The following is a 21,120-nucleotide window of genomic DNA, read 5'->3' on the forward strand; positions in this document are numbered from 1 at the left end:
GTGTATAGCATATACATATATACACATACATAAAGGAACACATATATATATAGATATATATACAAATGTCCATTTCTTTGAGTCACAGATTACATGTGAGTTAAATGTTTGCACATCCTGCTGGATATGCCATGGACTCAATGATCATAAAACTTTAAATTTTCTGACAGTAAAAGCAGTTCACAATTGTCATATTATACTAGTAAGGAAAATATTGTGGAAAATAAAGGCTCGTTGCACGTTTAAAACCAAATCAACAGAGTCTCTCTGCCTAGAGGGGCCCACACCAAATTCTGGTGTGTATTTCTGTCCTTCTCTCCCATTTCTCAGCAAACTCTGTTCTTTCCCCCATTTCCCAAATAAATTCTTTTTACTGGCCTTAAAAAAAATCTACCTTTCATCTATTCTCCCTATATGTTAGTAAAATTGAAGTCTTGGTACTAATTAACCTGCAGTGTCTTTTCTTCATATGGTGTCTTTGTCCCCATGAAAAATCAGAGTTTTCTCTCCCATCAGAATATGTCAGAAGTTGTTCTGTACTCACCACACTTAAAGAGTTGCACATGAATGCAGGTGTATTTTTTTTAACTGACAATGAAATTGTCCTCCTAGAGACAGCAGCTGCTATTTACAAAGACTTAAGCTGAAGGTCAAAATAAATTATTTTCAATGCAAATATAGCAGGACCTTTGGGTTACCCTCTATCTGTATCCTTTATCTTCAACATCCCTATGAAGTAAATAGGAGCAGGTGATGTCATTGCCATTTAACATATATAGATAAGCTGTGGCACAGAGAATCATGGATATCTTACCAGAACCAGGTTGAAATTAAACCCCAGTTTCTTGACAGCTGGTCTTGACGTAGTAACAGAGTACCATAAATATTTTCATATGTAAGTTTAAAATCTAAAGTAGTTACTTAAAAATGTATAATAATGATAACTTAATATTAGGTGTGAACAATTTATGATACAGAAAATGTTTGTTTCCCTTTATTATTTTTAGAATAGCAATATTCCTTCTCCCCTTCTCTGCTTTTGCAGAAAGTGGAAGGAAGGAGGATTAGTAGATAATTGTAGTGCTGTGATTGCAGCACCTGTGTGTTATTTCTTTTGATTGGCTGATTCTGTATTAAAGATTCCTACCAGCTAAAAGTCTCCCCAAATGATTTTTGTTAGCTATTTGGCTTAGGTGTTTTAAATTTATGACAAAAACCTTAATTCAACTTAGACCTGTACTTTACATTTTTGTTCTAAAATTTTTTTCTTAGTTTACCTTTGCCTTTTATCATCTCACCCATTTTAGTTTTTTTATTTCAATGCCAGTGGCACCACGCACTCACAGTAGGAATACAGCTTGAGTTGGCCTGTTGTTGCTAGCCATCAAGTTTGTATATGCCATTCAATTTATAGGTACTAATAACTCTTCCCTAGAGAGCTGCCTTTTAAAGAATAAGGCTCTAACCTATTATAAGGAGATATAGGAATTAACTGCTTTGGATTAGGGTTACAATTGCAGATGCTAACAGCACTGTTTGGAACTTTATCATTATCACAAAAAGCAACTTGTTCATGGACTTAGGACTATTGTTTAAGTATTTACAGTTCATTGTGTCTCTTTAATTTGTTTTCAAAAAGGGAAAATGGTGTAAGATGGGGTTGATTTGTTTTGTTAAGGTTTTTTATTTATTTGGCTATGTCCAAACTTGGAAAATTATAAAGAATATTTAGCCTTTATAAGTTGTTACCTTAAACTGTAATTATATACTAAACTCTCAGTGTTTTCTGAAGATAACCCCCAAAAAAAGGAAACTCCAGATGTTCTATATATGATGAATACTGCATTTTTCTTCTAAATTAAGTCATTAATGATTGTTTTCTTTCACTCTGCCACCTTTTTTTATGTAATTTTTTTTACTCTTTTAGAAAGCATTGCTCATGAAAGCTTATTGTATTATATTAAATATGTCGTGTTTTATACAAATTGAATACATTATATTGATATCTGAAGTGACTTCATTTGCATAATTTTAGTTTCATAGAGTTGCCTATTAGGATTTTTATGGAGTTTTATAAACCTACTTCTTTGTATAGTGAGGTAGAATTAACCTCAAAACTGTATCCCTTATTTAGAAATTTCATCTTCCTGAATTTATTAATTTTACTACACTGGAAATATCTTCCCTGTTTTAGAGATATTAGCATTTGCTTTCTTTTTGCATAATTTTTGTGTAAACTCTAAATGTAATACGATAAAGTAAAATATTTCATTTATAGGCTTTCTGAAAGTAGAGCATTTTAAAAGCAGGTAGGTGTCTCCACCCTACTTTTCATGAAGCATTTTACCCATTCAAGCAGACTTTTAAAAACAGCTTGTTTTGATAGCAGACTGTTCTCCTGTGGGCCTTCAGCCTTTGCTTCCTGGCAGCACCTTTGGTGCGAAAAGAGAGTGATCAATTGGGAGACTATCAGTGCCAGCATGCATAGAGTGATAAGTTAACACACCACTGGGAATTTCTAGGGCCCACCAAGATACTTCACTTCTAATGTGCTAACAAGCTCATTTTTCTACCTCTTGCCTCTTCAGTTATTTTTTTTCTCAGAAGAGCTTAGAAGTTGAGTGCATCAGGCATAATGAAAAGCTCTGTAGGAGGGAGAAGCAATAACCCCATTTTTCCCTTTTCAGCCAAATAGAAAATTAGTTTCTGGTAATACACAAAGGCCAGTATTTTTTGTACAAGGGGCACTGCTGTGAATCAAAGGACTCTATTAACTGCAGAAAATTCGGCAGCTGTGAATCTCCCCCAATGAAAAAAAGTACTTTCCAACAAGTTGTGAGATATGTGGTATTATTTAGATTGAACCATCAGTTTCATCCTCTTCCATTTTTAATCATATACTGTCTTTTAAAATGTGCTATATTACTTTTCTATGTTAAGATTCAAAAATGCCTGTATTGTCCTCCTATAAAATTCTTGCCATTGATCATTTTAGTATAGTATCTTGTCCTGTTACCTATTTCAAAAGTGAAATTCTTTTGAAGTTCATCCCCAGTGGACAATTGAAAATAATGAATTATGAAGAATTGGGATTCAGGTTATTTCAATATTGAAGCATAAAATAAACCATAATACAAGAAGAGAGTGTGCAAGCCATTTAGAGGGCAAAAGACATTGTAGTCAGATTCATTTTAAAGTCAAGTGCTTAGTGAATATGGTCTCATTTAGTTCTTATGTTTTTTCTTTTCTGAATAACCTTTTGTCATTGTAACTGGCTCAGGTATCTCCTATTGAACTCAGTTATCTTCCTCTAAAATTATTTTTCTTGGTGTTACTTATAGATTTGGTCTACAATTTCTAGAATTGTAGAACTACAGTCATTGAATTGCAATTTTTTTTCCCTAAGAATAAAGAATTTTGAGGGGGGAATATTAAAACGGGTTTTGGAAAAAAATCAGTGGAAAAAGAACTAATCAGCAACTTATGATCCTTTATACTTATTTAAATGTCTTATGTAGAGCCTGTCAACATAGCACACACAGTACAGCAGGAAAACTTTTAAAAGTTGTAGAAGAAAGGTTAACTGATTTCTCAGTTCAGGAACTATAGGACATGAAGTCAGCATGTGAATTTTTCCTGATAATTGTATGTTGCTGCCTGCTGCTCTACATTTTGACAACCATTTCCATAGTTGCTTTCGTGAACAACAGAAATATTCTCTCTCTTTCTCGCCCTCTCTGTGCTAACAGCACAATCAGGCCTGCTGAAACAGGAAGCCTGGAGTGGGTTGTTCAAAAGCAACAACACTTCAAGGGACTGGTTGCTTGTCAATAATATCAGAGAAGAAAATGTGGTGAAAGGGAAGTACAGTATTTTTCTGTCAGTGTCCGTGCCCTGTAGATGCTTTGTTAGCTAGTATTTAGGAGTCCTGTGGACTCTTTGCAAATATTCCTGCTTGTTTCAGTGTTGTAATTGACTAGGTATTTTTTCCTGACATCCAGATTCAGCATGTATTTATCTTAACCACATGGAGTTATTCAGGGATTACAGCAATAGTAGTCTTCTATACAAAATGAGAACAATTGCTGAGAAAATGTAGGTTTTAGAAAAAGAAGAAGATATGCAGGAATTTTTCACAATAAATCTTTACAAATGAAAAATACAGAATTTTGGATACAGTATTTAACTAGCATTATAATATTCATTTTATGGCTTTTGAGAGTAAATCTGCAGACTGAAACTGATTAACAAGATAAGACAAGCCTAGGCTGACCTGATGGCAGTTAAATACATTATCAAGTAAATTGTTACCTTTCTTTCTTCCTACACTTTAGTATTATCATTAGTATTTTCTAATAAATGTCTACCTGTTAAACTGTCATTTATGGTGGGATGCTGAAGAGTAAACTGATATTTAAAATTATATCTTTACTCTTAAAGAGCCTTACTTTTTATGATATTCAAGAATAGTTAGTGAATAATTATATTTAAGAGGCAATAGCTGAGCCATAGTGGCAGTCCTTGTTGATGATATCTGTTCTATTCCAATGTGAACTGCAGTTAAGTTCATCTTTAACCAAAGATAATCAGCTATGAGGAGAGAGCACGATACCTGCAAACGATTGTACAGCACCATTTAGAACCCACAACATTTGAAGATTTTGCAGCACAGGTTTTTTCTCCAGCTCCCTACCATCATTTACCATCTGATGCCGGTAAGATTAAAGCAAGCAGTAGTTACTTGTAGTTATTGGGGCTTGAAATGCAATACCCTTTTGTTCTAAATATTCTTAAAACAATGGCGAAGTTTGCTTGAGTAAAATTCCTATCATTGAAATACAAATTTTATTCATCATTATTTAGTATTTGAATTTGGCTTGTAAATTTGATTTGTACTTTTTTTTCCTAAATGCAGTGCTTTTAAAACTAAAGCAATGTTCATAAAAGTACATGCAGTACATTTTTATCTCAGCTAACAGAGAGCGACTATTATGTCTCATGAGATCGTTACTGAAGTTTCTGCAAAAGAAACAAGTTGGGCATGCACTCTGAACTTAAGAGAATCAAATTGAATTGACCAAGATACTGCTTTGTCATCTCTAGTTTTACAAATAACGATAAAAGAACTGGTCTAGATTTAGTATTATTTAATACAATCATATTAACAATATTAAAAGATTGTAAGAGGGTACTGCATTTTTACTATTAACTAATTGTCAAGACATCAGTAAAAAAAAAAAAGTAACTCATGGCCTTCCTATTCTGTAATACCTTGCACTCTTTATGATTATTTCATTTATTTTCCCTCTTTAGATCATTAAATATCAGTTCTGTTTATCTGAAGGTAAGACAAAGTATCAACCAAAACACCCTCTTTTCTTTCCTCCATTTCCTGTTTTAAAAATGAACAAGCACTAAGCTTGTAACCCTAACCATAAGCAAACTTAACACTGCCCTGGTTCATACTAAACATTTCAGAAATTGTCCTAAATTCTTCCAAAATTGTTCTTACTAACACAGGTCTGCATGAAACACTAACACTGGTTCTGGGATAAAAATAAACCAATAATAGAACCCTTGGTTGAAATGAGTTACATCTTGTTATATTGACCTTTTTGTATCTCAGCATGAAAAAGTAGTATTACTCAACTGAATGGGGCGGTTTTTATTTTGTAATGTGCTACATTATTATTAGATATCTTAACTCATTAGGTTATTCTGTTATATGCCTATCACTGTACTAGGCTTTTAAAATACAAGGTGGCTATTATAATAGTGATAAAGGGAAACAGGAAGAGAATACAATATACTTGAAGTTCATCATCATAAATCTCCAAGTTCTTTTTATGTTAAATAAGTTTTCCTTATATTAAATAAGGTTAAGAGACTCAGCACTCCTTTTCTGGCCTAATTTATTTCAAAAAGAAATTATTGTACTTCTCATTTGAAGTTTAGTCAGTGAAATTAAAGCTTCCACTCCTGCCATCATTAAATTGGCCATTATAAAAATACTTTTACCAAAAACTTTAGAGCCCTTTAATATAAAAATTTAATGAAGAGAAAATTATATTCGACTAGTTTGAATCTTTTGAAACACGGATCCGAAATCTAAGATTTGCTTCCATGTATTGACACTAAACCAAATTATTCAATTTAGCATAAAGTTGGTAAGAATAAACTGATGAGCAACAAAAAGAAAACTAGTAATTTCATTGTTTAATAATAGAGAATATATGATAAAATAGAAGAGTATATTATTAAAATAAATATGAATAGCATTTTTGTGTATCACACTGTGAAGTGATACATTTCTTAACTGAAAATTATTGAAAATAGGACCACATTTGGAATGATTTTTCCCCTTAAAAATATAAAGGTTGTCAATCTTCATGTTGCAGTTATTTACCAGCTATAGTCCTTCCTATTCCTTTTCTTAATATTTTGTATATTATCCTGCATGTTTAGCCAGATATTAAATATGGGAAGTAAGTGCTTTCTGTGACATTAGGTAAAGAATGCTACGCATCCAAGACAAAGTTCTGTTTGCTTCATTTTTTAATGTATCTTGCTATTTTATTTATTTTACAACTTGTCTAAAATAAAACTTAATGATCATCTAAATAGTAATAAAAATGTGAATTTGAACATAATAATACTGTGGTACAAATTTATTTCAGTTAATCTTTAAAAATCTTCACCTTTAGGAACAGTTAGAGGCAGGCCATTTAATTTTTAAAAGGATATTTTTACCTGTAAATAACTGTGCTAATGTTACTGAATACAGTTTGATGTTTTTATAGACTTAAATACTTATTTTAAACATAGAAATTTTTATTAGAATGGTTAATTCAACGCAATAAAATAAAAATGAAATATTCATTCCTCCAGTATAAAAATATTGTATCTGAAAAATGATTTTGTTTTGTTTTGTTCCCAATCATCTCAAGTCTTCATTTTCCTTTTAGAAACCACTCCAGATATATGGCACTCCCTTTAAAGTTATAAGTCAAAGTGGGAGAGAGAAGATGTGAAATGAGCTGTATAATAGTGATAAGGATCTGAGTTCCAGTTTACAAAAATGACATAATAGTGTGGAAACTTCACGGGGCAGGGGGGCAGGGCAGGGGTTCTTTTTTAAATATAATTGCAACATTTATTTGCCACACTGAGAAAATGACTTCATAATTGCAAATGAGAATTATATATCCTGCCATAACCCACTGAATGTACTGGGCAAGAGTGTAAACTACAGGGTAAACTATTATCTGTGTAGTGCAGCAGTGCCCCAAAATGTGTTCACCAAATGCAATGAATGTGCCGCAATGATGAAGGAGGTTTTTGGTATGGGAGGAGTGGGGTGGGGGTGGGGGGTATACTGGAACCTCTTACATTTTTTTAGTGTAACTTTTTTGTATGTGATGTATATATTTTCAAAAAAACACAATTTAAAAAAATGGTGTGGGAGGGGTGAGTTATACAGGAACCTCTTATGTTTTTTGTGTTTTAATGTAACATTCCTTGTGATCTATTAACTTCAATTAAAAAAATAAATGAAGAATGAAAAAAAAAAAAAACCACCAGGATATTCTTTCTAGCCAACCCTATGACATAATTCTATTTGGCATGATAGTATGGAAAAATACTATTTTTTCAAGTTTTCTTATCCTGGTTCAATATTATCTAAAATCCACTTCCTAGTTAGATACCAACCATGATGGCATCTAAATCCAAAAACATATTAAGTCAATACTGTTTAAATAGGTATGAGTAACATTTTTGGTTTATCATTGTTGATTCATAAATTTCATAACTGTATTTTCTCTGTGACAGTAGACTGATACATAAGGGAAATTATTTTTATCCCTAAGGTCACTCAGGAAGATAACATGATGTCACACTTTGTTGATTTTCCATAAGCACATTAAAACATTATTAGATTTTTCTCTTCTTTATGTTTAAAAAAATTACAGGGAAAAAAAATCTTTTTATCTTTGTCAAGTGTGTGTGGAAAATATCAAAAGTTTTACAGTGTCTTTTAAAAAACTTTTTATATTTAAGATCAATTATTTTCTGACTCTAAACTCCAAAATGAAATTACTCCTCTTTTCTTGGCCAGATTACATTGGCAATACAAAAATATACGTATCTTTCCCTGTTACATTGTTTGTTCAACACCAATAGTCTTTTTTTTCTAATTAAGAAAATCTGGACTGCTAACAGCAAAAATAACTATCCTGTTTTGCTGAAAGTACACAGTAAATATTAATTAGTGTGTCCTCTCAATTTCAGCATTAAATATATACCCATATTTTTTTCCAGTATTACGTCTTTTTTATTCATCACCAGCCATACATATTTTTGAATGCCTGTTGTGTAGTTTATCTAGATTTACCTCTAATACTCTATTAACTTAATTGAGCTAGTAGATACCTCCCTTGGGGTTGATTATTTTTTCTCAAATCAAGTTCAAGATCTTAGTACTTTAAAAATTAAAGGATTGATTGCTGTTTGACCACACAGACCCATCCATACAAACACATCCATACAAACACACATATAACTATACATTCATACCACTTTGTGAAATTACTTTTCTTTTAAAAATGTATAGATTCCTATTTAAAGGAATAATAAAAATTAGTAATAATGATTCAAATATATTTCTCTGCCTCAAAAATCAGATATCATCTAGATAGAGTGATTATGAAGACCTACAATAGCATCTAATCTGCCTTTATTCTGACCTTAGTTTTACGATTAATTCATATGTGAATGGCATAATGTTTATCATATTCATATCCACATCTTTGACTCTTTGATAGAGATGTATCACCAAAATTTAGTCATTGCTTTAGATAATTTTTTAGTCTGGCATCCTTCTTTAGTTATTTTAAACTTGCTTCCTCTTCCCAGGCCTGGAAATGATCTGAGAGAGAAAATGTTTTAGACAACTTTAGAAGAGAGTTGTTTTATAAGTAGCCTAAATACTGTTGCTGATAGGATAATCAGTTTCCTTCGACATATAGCATAAGCTATAAATTTATTTAATCTTTTAAAATACATATTCTTACTTATATTTGTCACTAGATGTTAGTCTGAAATCATAAGCAGCCAAATGTGTTGTTTTCAGTCCTTTGAACTAGAAAATTTGACCTATGTTTTTAACCAAGAGGCAAATAACATCCATCTTAGGTTCATTAACCTTTTGTGATAATAATTACTGTATTCAATTTCCACATATAGCATTCATTCAAGTATGAAATTTTTTAATGAAAATAAAATAATATTTGAGCAGTTACTTAATGCTAGGCACTGTGGTAAATACTGTATGTGCATTCTCTCATTTAATCTTTTTTTTTTTTAAGAAACTTAGATTACATAAAAAATGTAGGGGATTCCCGTATGCCCCACTCCCTACCCCTCCCGCACTTTCCCATATTAACAACATCTTCATTAGTGTGGTGCATTTGTTACAATTGGTGAACATGTATTGGAGCATTGCCACTAAGTGTGGATTATAGTTTAAACTCTCTCCCACACAATTTTGTAAGTTATGACAAGATATAGAATGGCCTCTATCTGTCATTGCAACATCATTCAGGACAATTCCATGTCCTAAAAATGCCCCCCATATTACACCTATTTTCCCTAGAACCTCCAGTGGCCACTGCCTCCACATCAATGATAGAAGTTCTTCCATTGCTAGAATAACAATAAGTCTATATTAGAATAACATCGTTCATTCCCCAGTCCTGAGAATTCTGGATGGTGATGCCCACTCTGCCTCTGATTGAGAGATGGCTTAGATCCCATGGGGCAAATGGATGGGACTGTCTTGTTTGCAGTTGTAGACTCTCTCAGTTCCTTGGGTTGGACATTGCCCATTATCATTTCCTTGTTAGTTGTCCTGGGTGAGTCCAATGACCTGGAGAGTAGGTGTTGTGACTCTATTGAGATTCAGGGCCTGGCTGGTACATGGAAAGCCCCAAATTTTAAGTCTCTTGAACATAAACCTATCAACTCTACTAACTGTAGGTCCAAATATAAGGCACAGAAGGGCCATGTGTAGGGAAACTGCAACTGAGTCCAACTCTTGTCACACTGGGGAGCATAAATTCCAAAGTAGGGCCCACTGACAGGGTGCCAAATTCGAGCTGTCAGCCCTGCCTATAGTGTTTAGATGAATCCAGAACCCTCATGAGCCCTGCTATAAATGTAGCAGAACTCCCCAGAATGTAAATTGGATATTCTTTTGGTTATTGTGTGGATCTCCTACCCACCACAGCAGTGCCCCATGAGCACTTGAATTCTTTCATATGCCTTATAGATATACCCCAGGTAAACCTCCTCCCATGCATCTCCCTCACTGACACCTCACACCAATGATCCTCCCTGCCACAGTAGTAACCCTTCTGTGATCTAAAATATCTTCAGAAATGAAGCCAACAAAATAACCAAAGAAAATTAATAAGAAAATGAAATAATGATAGTTTAAAAAATGATAAATACAAATAGTTAAAAAGAATTTGTAATAATAATAAAATTTAATTTAAAAACTTTTGGCAGTATGTCTTTCATCACTATAAGATCTGATGTCTTCAAAAGAACAAACAGTATAAGATTGTGTTACTGTGAACCTAATACATTGTGTAACATTGTATGATTCAATAATTTATATGTATATCCAGTAAAAAACCTGTTGTCTTATATGTACAGTGACATTTTCTTCCATTTATGCCCCCAGTGTCTTATCTAAATGGCAGGTCTACGAAGAGGAAAACAGAACTTAGCCAGAGTTACCAAGTACTTGATAAAGCCAGTATTCCAACCAAGAGCTGACTTCAGAGTGCATGATCTTAACTATTACAATTACCCATTTAGTCTAAATATTTTCAACCTCTTCTTATTGTTGAGAGAGAGAGAAATGCCCAAAAAACAATCATATTTTCGAATTAGAAATTGCTAAAAGATTTTTGAGGGCTCTACTTCTCCCACGTTTTTTTAAAAATAGGTTTAAGGTTGCCGTGGAAGAAGTATGGACTTCAGAATCAGACTGTCTGCATTATTATCCGCATGAACTCAAATAAATTAATCTGTCCTACACCCAGTTTTCTCATATGTAAGAAGGAGATAACATCTGACAAGTTTAGCCTGATTTGTTCAAGTCTGCAACGATGGTAGTTCTTGAAAATCTTAAAATGAAACTGCTCATTTGCCTGACTCTCTCTTCTATGTTATTTTATATTACGTTTTACTATTTCCTTTCTGACAGTCTCCAGTGTATCTGTTCTGATCATAATCACTTAAACTCCTTAACAATATTAAAGCAGTAAGAATATTTGAGTAATCTGTAGGCTTTAATATATGGCTATATTTTGTAGGAATATCAGCATAAGAGAGGATAAAGTCTTAGATTTTCCTAAAATTAAACTTAACAGTATATTGTATCCTCCACATTCAAATGGTTATACTCCATAGGTGCTCATTTTCTTCAAAAATGTTTCTAATTTCTCCCTAATCCTCATCTGTTCTGATTCAAAGTCTATTTAACTTTTACTCATCTCTTGTTAATAGATTATTTTGTAGCTACACTTATTGTACACTTCTGTGTGCCAAGATCTTTGCATATATCATCATTAATCTCCGTAAGAGCTTTGCATAATAACTGGTATTGTCTCCCCTTTACAAATAAGGAAACTGGCTGAGGTCAGTTGCCCAAAATCAAACAGCTAGTGAAGTGACAGACTTAGCATTTAACCTAGGTTTGTCTAACCCATCATATTTCCTCTTAGTTCAGTATTAACTGAAATTGCTTTCAAAATCAAATATTTTTAAAGACTGTATTTACCCAATAACATAAGCAGTTTAAAATGGTCATTCCTGTCAGCAAATAATACTAACAAAACCACAATAAATAACAGTTCTCTGAGTTCCCCTTTAAAATCTGTATAAATCCCCAAAGTCATATTCATCATGTTATTTATAATTTTACTATAATCATTGCAATATGTGAATTAGTTTATTAAATCATCAAGATATAGACACAATCTGTGTGAGCCTTGGAAGAGTCTTGGTAACACAAACAACATGTACAAATATAGGAGCCTATAGATAATTTTTAAACTTTATCCTTGAAGATACACAGATTATTGAAATAATTAAATAAATCATCATTCTTTATAAGTCAAGTGTATAAAAATCAGTATTTAGGAAGAATAGGAGAATAGGATTTGAAATCACATACAGGTATCACTGTATTCTTTACATGTAAAATTGAGATCTATCCACGGTAAATTATTTATAGTGTTTGGCTAGGCCAAGTACATACCACAAATATCATTTGCTAAAACATGATGAGATACTGATAACTGTATACCACACATGCTCAAGAGTTTGATTTGACTCTTAGTTATCTGAAGGGGGATTTCAGTTTAGAGACATAGAAGAATTGCTATTTTTGAGGAAAATATTTGAGTTGACATACAATAAAGCAGTGCTCTTCAATAAAACTTTGTATGATGATGAGAATGTTCTTTATCTGCACTGTCCAATATGGTGGCCACTCATCTCATGTAGCTCTTAAAACACTTGAAATATGGCTAGTGCACCTAAAAAGTGAATTATTTTTATTTAATTTTAACTAATGTGAATTTAGATAGTCACCTGTAACTATGTCTGCAATATTGGACAGCACAGCTCAAGAGTTTTATGAGTGAGTGGTTAGGATAACATGCTACCAGTAAAATGGGCATTTTAAAAGGTAAATGTTTATAGAATCTCTCATAGATTTTTTTTCCTTTCCTTTTTTCCTATAAAACTATTAGTTGGTAAGTATAACATTTTTAATTTATGAAGCCTTGTCCATTGTGAAATGTCATCACCCTAACACATTGCATGTCCAACTGTATTTCATAATAAAAACATGATTAATTCTCTCTGCTACTCAGTTAACACCTGTAAAATTCTGCACTGTGCCTCTCACATCTGTTACCTATCTTCTCTTTTGTTTTCTCACTTCTGCTCGCTACTCCATTTCTTCATTCACAACAAAGAAAGAAATGCAGTGATAGTTCTCTTCCTCCCAAAACCTCCACTAGAAAACATTGGCCATCTCAAGGTAAACAGCCATGGGAAGGCCCCTTATGATGATGGGAATAGTATGCATTACTAGAAAAGCATGAGCTACTGCTCTTCACCTGCCTTCTGCCATCCATCTGCAGTGCTTCCTAAAGAGGGCCATGGATTCATACTCTTCTCTAGGTTTTCCATTGTGGGGCTAAGCCAATTTAGATCTTCAGAAAGAGTAAAGGTGAACAGAAATATATTTTCTTCTTGTATTTTGAAGGCCAACCTCACTTGATTAGGAAAAAAAAAATTTGAGGAGACAATCGACCTGGATGCCGAGTGACAAAAGTATTTTGCCCTTGGCGATGTATATTTGTTCTTAAGTATAATTATAGCATTTGGCCTTAAAAACACTTTGAAGTGTTCTGCAGAGATACATTCTTAAGATAATAGGACCTGTACCCCATACGAACATTTTTGTTTTTCTTTATTAATATCCATGCCTTTAATTTAAGCATAAACATTTCATTTTATGAAAGTACTAGCATAATTATTTTCAAACTTGATATGTCAGTCAGATGCTGCATTGTCTAACAGATATACCAGAAGTCTCCCTACAAAGTAAATAGATGTGTAAGTTTAAGCCTGCAACTTGTGGTTTGGGTTTTTTGTTTTTGTTTTTTGAGACACCCAAAGAAAATTTTCATGTACATAAAACCCATAAAATCAGGATAAAATTGCCTTAAAAATAGAGAATTTTTTTTGTTATTCTGATTTGTTTACCTATTTTCTTTGTTTTTTAATGTAATTTCTTATTCATTCAGAAAATAAAATTTGAGAGCCTACAATATACAAGGTTCTGTACTATTGCTGTATATTAGACAATTCTTAGAATACAGAGGTGAAAAACTTCTTTGTAAATTACACAAAGAATTTTTCTTATATGAACTTGTTTTTTGTTGTTGCTGTTAGTTTGTTGTGTTTTTTTTTTTGAGGTACCAGGGGCCAGGGATTGAACCCTGGACCTCCTAAGTGGGAAGCCGGTACTCAACCATTGAGCCATATAGGCTTCACTGAGTTAGTTTTTTCATTTCTTTATTGTTTGTTCTTTTGTTTTTAGGAGGCACCAGGAACTGAACCCAGGACTCCCATATGGGAAGCAGGCGTTTAACTGCTTGAGCCATATCTGCTCCCCTTGTTTTGCTTTTTAAGATTTTTATATCAACTAATTTTACTGATTACCTTCTTGCTGTGACTGAATAGTGTATCTAGGAAAGTTTAAGTTAAGGAAAGCGAACACATTGCTTATCTTTTCTAAAGCAAGACATTTTCTGGGGTCAGTTTGTCTTTTGTTGCTGACTTTCAAATGAGAGTTCTTGCCCTTCCCCTTAGGAATTTATCTTACACCTTCTTAAAAGTATATTTGAATGTCTTTCATGTATAATAGTCTCACAGTGCTGAGTTCCTTTTTGGAGAGTGCTATTATTTTCATGTTTTGAGCAGTGAAGGCCCTGTTCTTGATTATACCTTGAAGCCCAGAGATAGGAATTGGTCCTTCTCACCTGCTTCTTGACTCTTTCCCTGCATGCCAATGGTGCTTTAGATCCTGTCCATTCTGGCCCAAAGAATTTGCGTCCCATTGCTTTTTCTGGGGAGCTCACTGGTTGGTTCTGGCTCTGGAGGTGATGTTTGGCGCTTTCTTGCTAATATGATGAAATAGCCACCAGGTCCTGGGTTTTAAATACCAGGCTGTTATAGCGAGCAGGTTTGGGGCTTGTTCTTTTGTCTCAAATGACCTCTTTAGGGTTGGGATCCACACTACAAGTCAATAGCGGAAAGGTTATTTCTTACAGGATGAGAGTCTGAATGATTAGTACTAATGTTCTTGCTGTTTTCCACAGGCTCCTACACAGAGATTGTATCCAGTGAAACTTCAACAGCAACGCAGGTAGATGGGGCTGATCTAGCCTCTCCAATGTCCCCTCGAACTAGCAAGAGCCGCATGTCCATGAAGCTCCGTCGTTCCTCCGGCTCAGCCAATAAATCCTAAGGAGACAAGCAGCTCTGCAGTGATAACAGTATCCACTTTAGCATGAACATAGTGTTAACTCTTTCAGACCCTCATGTCTGCCATAACATGCATGGGGGATTTTTTGTTTTTGTTTTTGTTTTTTTTTAGGAGACACTGGATTTAAATATGTAATTTAATATTTTAGATTTGGGTTGTTTATTTGGTTGGATATTTCCCCCCACACTCCAGGCTGCCTTATCTTTGGGAGTGGAGTTTTATTCTATACCCTGTACCTTCCTTGATAATTATGTCTAAGTAGTTTTACTTTTAATTTCATGGTTAACTTTGAGCCAAAATGTAATTGGACAGAGAGTCTCATTATTTTATTTATTGTGCCCACATTGCAACTTTATGGCTCAATAAATATGTAACTTTTTATGAATGTAAAATTTTAAATTTAAGCATTTGTAAAGTTATAGCAAAAGTTGCAAATTTATTAACACACAGGATATGTACAGATTATTTATGTTATGAAAATAAAATACTTAAATGGTCTTTTGGCATCTAGAATTCCAACTGAAATAATTTTAGCTGCAAGATTTTCTTTTCAAAGCAATGTCTCATTTCTTGGCTGTGCAGGTGATGCCATGACATACTGATAACCAGAAAAATCACTGTGCTGAACTTTGATTTATGTTTAGCTTCCAAATATTTTCTAATGTTTTTCTTTTTAAGTAGGATCACTGTTAAATGCCATTTCCATTTTGAGATTGTGGCCTTTTATTATCAGCTACTGGATCCTAGTGTATTTATGTTCTTTCAAAAGGGGGAGAATGAGAGAAGAAAGAAAAAATGTTCTAATATAAATGTGTTGTTCAAATTATGTGAATTATTAAAAATTAAAGGGAGTGGGGCAGACATAGCTCAGTGATTGAGCACCTGCTTCACATATACAAGGTCCACGGTTCACATATACAAGGTTCAGTGTCCCTGGTACCTCCTTAAAAAAATAATACGTAAAGGGAACACGACCCACAAACCTAAGTTAAATCTAATATTGATAATACTGAACTTGCATGGTGCAGGCCAGTATACATTCCACCCTCCAAAAATATTTTCCTAAAGTACAAAAGCTGCTCACATTTCGCTCACATTTTATTTTTAATGGGCATCTCCTAAGGAAATATAGCATGACATTGGTATTAACTGCATGTGTAAATATATCATACCTGCAAACCATAGAATAAAATTATGTATAATTCATCATATTTGTAACAGTGAAAAAATGACATGATATTTAATAATACAATAAAAATATTCTTACGACTTTCTGTCCATGATTGTTGATTCATCTTCTATATTTCATATATTTCCAAACTTAAGCAGAGCTGTATGATTAATGGGGCAATGTAATGCATGAATCTAGATTATTTTAGCTAATCACTAAAAATAAATTTGATTCCCTTCTCAGAATATACCCCAATTTATTTCTTAGTGATCCTACCACAGCCATTAAAAGCATAGGAAATTTTAAGCCTTCATAAAGATTGGTCAAAACCTCACCCAGTGCACTTGGATAAAGTACCAATTTATCTCAGCCTCATGTCCTTTTGATTTCTTAAATTTCACTTTGTTTTATAATATACTTTGAAGAACAAAACTTTCTACAGCAAGTTTTTCAAAAACAACCTTTCAGAGTTCCTGTGCACTTAATTTTTTGTTTTCTTATAAATAAAATTAAAACAAATTCCTTTGAAACTATTTAAAGCATGTAGAAGATAAGTCAATGGGTAAAGAGAGTACTGGGAGCAAGATTAAACAATATAGACAGTTTCCCACAGCCAAGGTGAATTACAAAATGGAAAATCAAAATAACTGCATGTTTCTGAGGATTTTTTTAACTAAACATCTAATGGTGTGGTAAGTAACAAAATGGAGTGAAAACACCAATTTGAAATAGTGAAATTACTAGCACAATTAACATGAGTTTTTTTTTTCTCTTCAAATAACATTATTCACTGGCTTCTGGTTTATTTTGTAATATAAAATATGTTTTCTGTTAGGACACTTGTTGGAGAAAAGGTGTCTTTTCAGATTTCCATACTTCAAAGGAAAATTTCCCGTAGCATTTCGGCACCATTACATTCATTTGCAAAATATAATTTCTCCTGTCTTTGTATTCTATCTAAATGGGTCACTAATATTCTACTGGCATTAGTGAGATAAGAAATGTGGCTTTGAAAGTAGGCTGTGTTCAACGGGATTCTTAAGACAAACGCAGAACACAACAAAGCATGTACATTTATTTGGTGGAAAGTATATTACAAATACGGGCTATCAAGCAGTGCTCAGCCACTGTCCCATGGGTACAGAATGAATATGGCTTACAAAAAGCAATTCAAAAACAAGTTGCTGCTGAAAAGAAACTATTGAATATAGAATTGCCATTCAATTCCATAGCGCATTGTAGATATTAACATTTACCTTAAACTGGACATAGTTTCATATGCAATACACAGTATGAGATTTATAACAGAAGCATTAAACAATTTCGGTGAAATTCTAAAACAGTCAAACTTCAGAAAGGAGTTCGATATGTCCAAAAAGCTATTAAAGGAAAGGTTTAAAGTAGCTCTTCCTGAATACTGCACACAAGATAGCTAAAGGTGAGAAATTGGGGCGTGTCTCAGTCTTAACTCCCTTCAGTAATGTAGCATCTTCCCTATCTTCATTCACTAAAGAATAGACGTACATATAATTGGGGAAAGGAAAGTTTACCGGGGATATCAGGGCTTTTCCCCACACCCCTATAAACAGCAAACATCCTCTTAGCATTTCCTGCCCACAGGACACAGGTCTGTCTCCCCTGTAAGTTTGGCACCAATCACATAACTTAATTCACAGAATATACAATGCAAGATAATCTGACCCTATTGAGACAGAAACTACATAGGTGCCTGCGATGGCAAGAGAAAAAAAACATTGGTGACTACCACTTTAGGTAGGTAGAATCCTTTGTAGACATTGAGACATGCACGCATTCACTGCGACTTTCCATAGGAATTACAAGTCATATAGGATTCGTTTAGGGTCTCCAGAGTTTGGGGGAGGGGGAAATCCTATTTTAGTGGGGAAAGTGAGGATTTAAAGTTGACAGTCTGAATGCGAATACTTACCTGCTTTATTGAGAGATTTTACAGTTTGCTGTCCGCTCCTCTGGCAGAACATTGACTACCGGGAGAGTTTTTGTAGAGTAAACATAATAAGGAAAGAGAGGGTAAACGTGTAAATTGAAGAAAGCCCTACAGAAGGACCCACTATCTGTTTGCTCCAAAGCCAACCTCACAATCTTCCGGCTCTAGTTTCTCGGGCCTCAGCAACCAGGCCGCAGTGGCATCTGCAGCAACAGTACCTGCCGATTTTCTGAGGGATGGCACTTATTGATGTGCCGGGTCAGGCCGGGGGAGCTAAAAAAAGTGGACGGACAGTGCTTACAAGAGAAAATTTGCTGAGGACTCTCGTCGGATACTGCGCCTGGACTTAGTGTCTCAGGGGGCGTCCCCGCCAGAGCCGGCAGGAGCAGCTCCTCGCGGACAGCGTGCCACAGCCGGTGCTTGTCCCTGATGTCTGCGGACGGGAAGTGTGCCCCGCACAGAGGGCAAGCGAAAGCGAGTGAGGAGCCAAAGCCTGGGGCGAGCGCGCGGGCCGGGCCCGCCTCGTGAGTTCCGAGGTGCTTGCGCAGATAGGCTTGGCGACGGAACTTTTTATGGCAATATGGGCACACGAAGATCTCAGACCCTCCGACACCGCCAGCACTGCCTGGCAAAGGCACTCGGCGCCCCAACCCTCTCTCGGTGTAGGGGATCTGTGGAAGTGGCGGCTCGGGATGTGACAGCACCTGGAGGCTGGGGCGCGGGGCGCTGTCCGGGTGCTGATCTGCCCTGGAACTGTCCCTGGCCTGCTGGTGCTGATCCTGAGTCCGTTCGGCCCGGCTATTCTCCTTCCCCTGCGCCAGGAAAGGTGCGATGGCCCTGGAGTCCGAGGAGGACGATGACGACGAAGGAGGCGGCTTCCCGTCCGCAGAGCAGGCTGCGGCGGCGTCTGGCGCTGCGGGACGCGGTTTATGCCAACGGCGGTGGGAGGCGAGATTCGCAGGGCAACTGAAGACCTTGTCGCACTCGGGGCAGCGGTACTCGACGCGCACGATGCGGGAGCAGCGGTGCTGGGCCAGCGCAAAGGGGTCCGCATACTGCTCCTTGCACAGCTGGCAGATGAACTCACCCAGCGGCGTGCGGCTGCCCCCCAACCCCCGGGACGGCGCTCCGGGCTCCTCCTCCTTGATCTTCAGCCCCAGAACAGGGGACGTGGTCACCTCATCCGCGAAGCTCAACTTCCTCATGGCCTTTGGCTTCTTGACTCCGGCGGCTGCAGGTGCCGACGCACAGCCTGGGGGTGCTTTGGCGCGGCGCTCGCAGGCGGCCGCGCGCTTGGGGCCGTGCAGGGTGGCGGAGAGCGGCGCGATGTCCGGCTGGAGTGCGGGCTCTGGGAACGGTGCCCGGAGCGGCATCAGGAACTGCTCTCCTGAGGTAGAGGCTGCTGCTGGAGCCACCGAGCAAGAGAAAGCGGCCACGGCAGCGGCGCCCCCGGGGAAGGACTCGGCGGAAACCGGCGAGCTGAGGCAGCGCTCCAGGAACACTCGGCGCAGCTCCGCACCCGCCGGCTTCGCGGGGCTGGGGCTGGGTCCCGGACCCTCGCTGCCGTCCGCCCTCCACTCCGCGCCTTCCCGCCCGTCCGGCCCCACGCTCACCCAAGGCACCCGATAGGGCGACCCCGGCAGTCCCCGGGCCGCCAGCCCCTTTCCCGGCTCCTCTACGGCGTCGGAGAACGCCCGCTCGACACCCGGCAGGGAGGCGCTCTGAGGCTCCTCGGGAAAGGGCGGCGCCCCCTGCGGCCCCAGCAGAGGAAAGACCCTCTCGGCTAGGCGCACTCGGTACGAGCCGCCAGCCCGTTTAGTTCGCTTCACCAGGAAGCCCCTCGGCATAGTGGAATCGAGAGCGCTTCAGGACCAGGAGGAATAAGGGTGCCACCGAGTCTGAGAGCCCAAAAGCGCGGCAGCAGCAAGAACCTCGCGGCAGCGGTCATGCCCTGCCGGCTTTTATAGCTGAGACGCGAACCCGCGGAGAGCCAGGCCACCTCGGAATGGAACGGCCAATCAGGAGTGAGAGCGGGCGCCGGGGGCGGGGCTTCCGCCTGGAGGAACGCGCCCTAGTCGACCTCGCGGGCGGCGGCGCGTGTCCCATCCCAGCCACCCACAGGCCTCTGCGCGGCCCCCGCGCAAGTTGAGGGGCCGCCCGGGGCCGCCTTTCCAGGTCACCCACCCAGCCAGGAGGCGCGAAGGTAAGGTCCGGAGTGCGAGAAAACTTGGCACTCCCCGTCTCAGCCGCCTCCAGGGGCTGTCCGACTAGGGAAAGGGCAGGCGAGGCCACCTCACGCGCCCTCCGCACGGCCGGGACCCTGCTGACAGAAAAGCCCCCGCCCGGAGGCAGGACGCTGAGGGGAGGGGGCGGGCGCCGGTGCCCGCGCAGACTGCCAGGTGGGTGTCAGCGGGGGACGGGTTAACATCTTCTGCCGATATTGAGCTGATGAAAAGCTGCGACCGAGTGGCCGGGCGGCTAAATCCACCGCCCTGTGCCTACACTCGGTGGCGGGAGCACGTCTGCCATCCAGTATCGATCGCGCCTGTGCGCGTCTGTGATACTATGAGAATTCATCTGGGAAGAAGGGCTCTCAGCGAGGGAGATCGTGCGTGCTGGCAAGCGTCTGGAGCTCAGGAGCCAGCACGTTTCTGGGCCCTGGTCCTCGGGGCTTATAGATGCCTGGTCATTGATGGGAGCAGGAGTGGGGAGGGAAAAGTAGGATCTAATTTTCGTCTGTCTTCGAATAAAGTGGTTTCTCTGTTCACATCTTCTCCTTGTACCACCCAGAGACATGACTTATTGCCTAACTGACCTGTTTAGCATGGAGTTGAGTGAGAAATACTGGTG

At 37.7% G+C, this 21,120-nt stretch overlaps 2 protein-coding genes across 8 annotated transcripts in view; one reads left to right on the forward strand and one right to left on the reverse strand.

Moving 5' to 3' along the window:
• Positions 1-16,402, forward strand: part of RALGAPA1 (Ral GTPase activating protein catalytic subunit alpha 1) — a 298,344-nt gene extending 281,942 nt beyond the window's left edge. For 5 of the 7 annotated variants that reach the window (XM_071213978.1, XM_058293545.2, XM_023584822.3 and 2 more), the window contains 2 exons: positions 4,591-4,715; positions 14,967-16,402. In XM_071213978.1, the coding sequence (XP_071070079.1) occupies positions 4,591-4,715; positions 14,967-15,115 (274 nt within the window). In that variant the 3' untranslated portion in view covers positions 15,116-16,402. Of the gene's footprint in view, positions 1-4,590; positions 4,716-5,313; positions 5,345-14,966 lie in introns of all 7 variants that reach the window. The other 2 variants (XM_071213981.1, XM_071213980.1) reach the window with 1 other exon arrangement.
• A 2,047-nt stretch (positions 16,403-18,449) lies between these two features.
• Positions 18,450-20,117, reverse strand: INSM2 (INSM transcriptional repressor 2). Its single transcript, XM_004449642.2, has one exon. The coding sequence runs from the start codon at positions 20,115-20,117 to the stop codon at positions 18,450-18,452; it is 1,668 nt and encodes a 555-aa protein (XP_004449699.1).
• Between the last annotated feature and the right edge of the window lie 1,003 nt (positions 20,118-21,120).

This window comes from Dasypus novemcinctus, chromosome 3 (assembly GCF_030445035.2).
Source record: "Dasypus novemcinctus isolate mDasNov1 chromosome 3, mDasNov1.1.hap2, whole genome shotgun sequence".
In the NCBI taxonomy this organism is placed as follows: domain Eukaryota; kingdom Metazoa; phylum Chordata; class Mammalia; order Cingulata; family Dasypodidae; genus Dasypus; species Dasypus novemcinctus.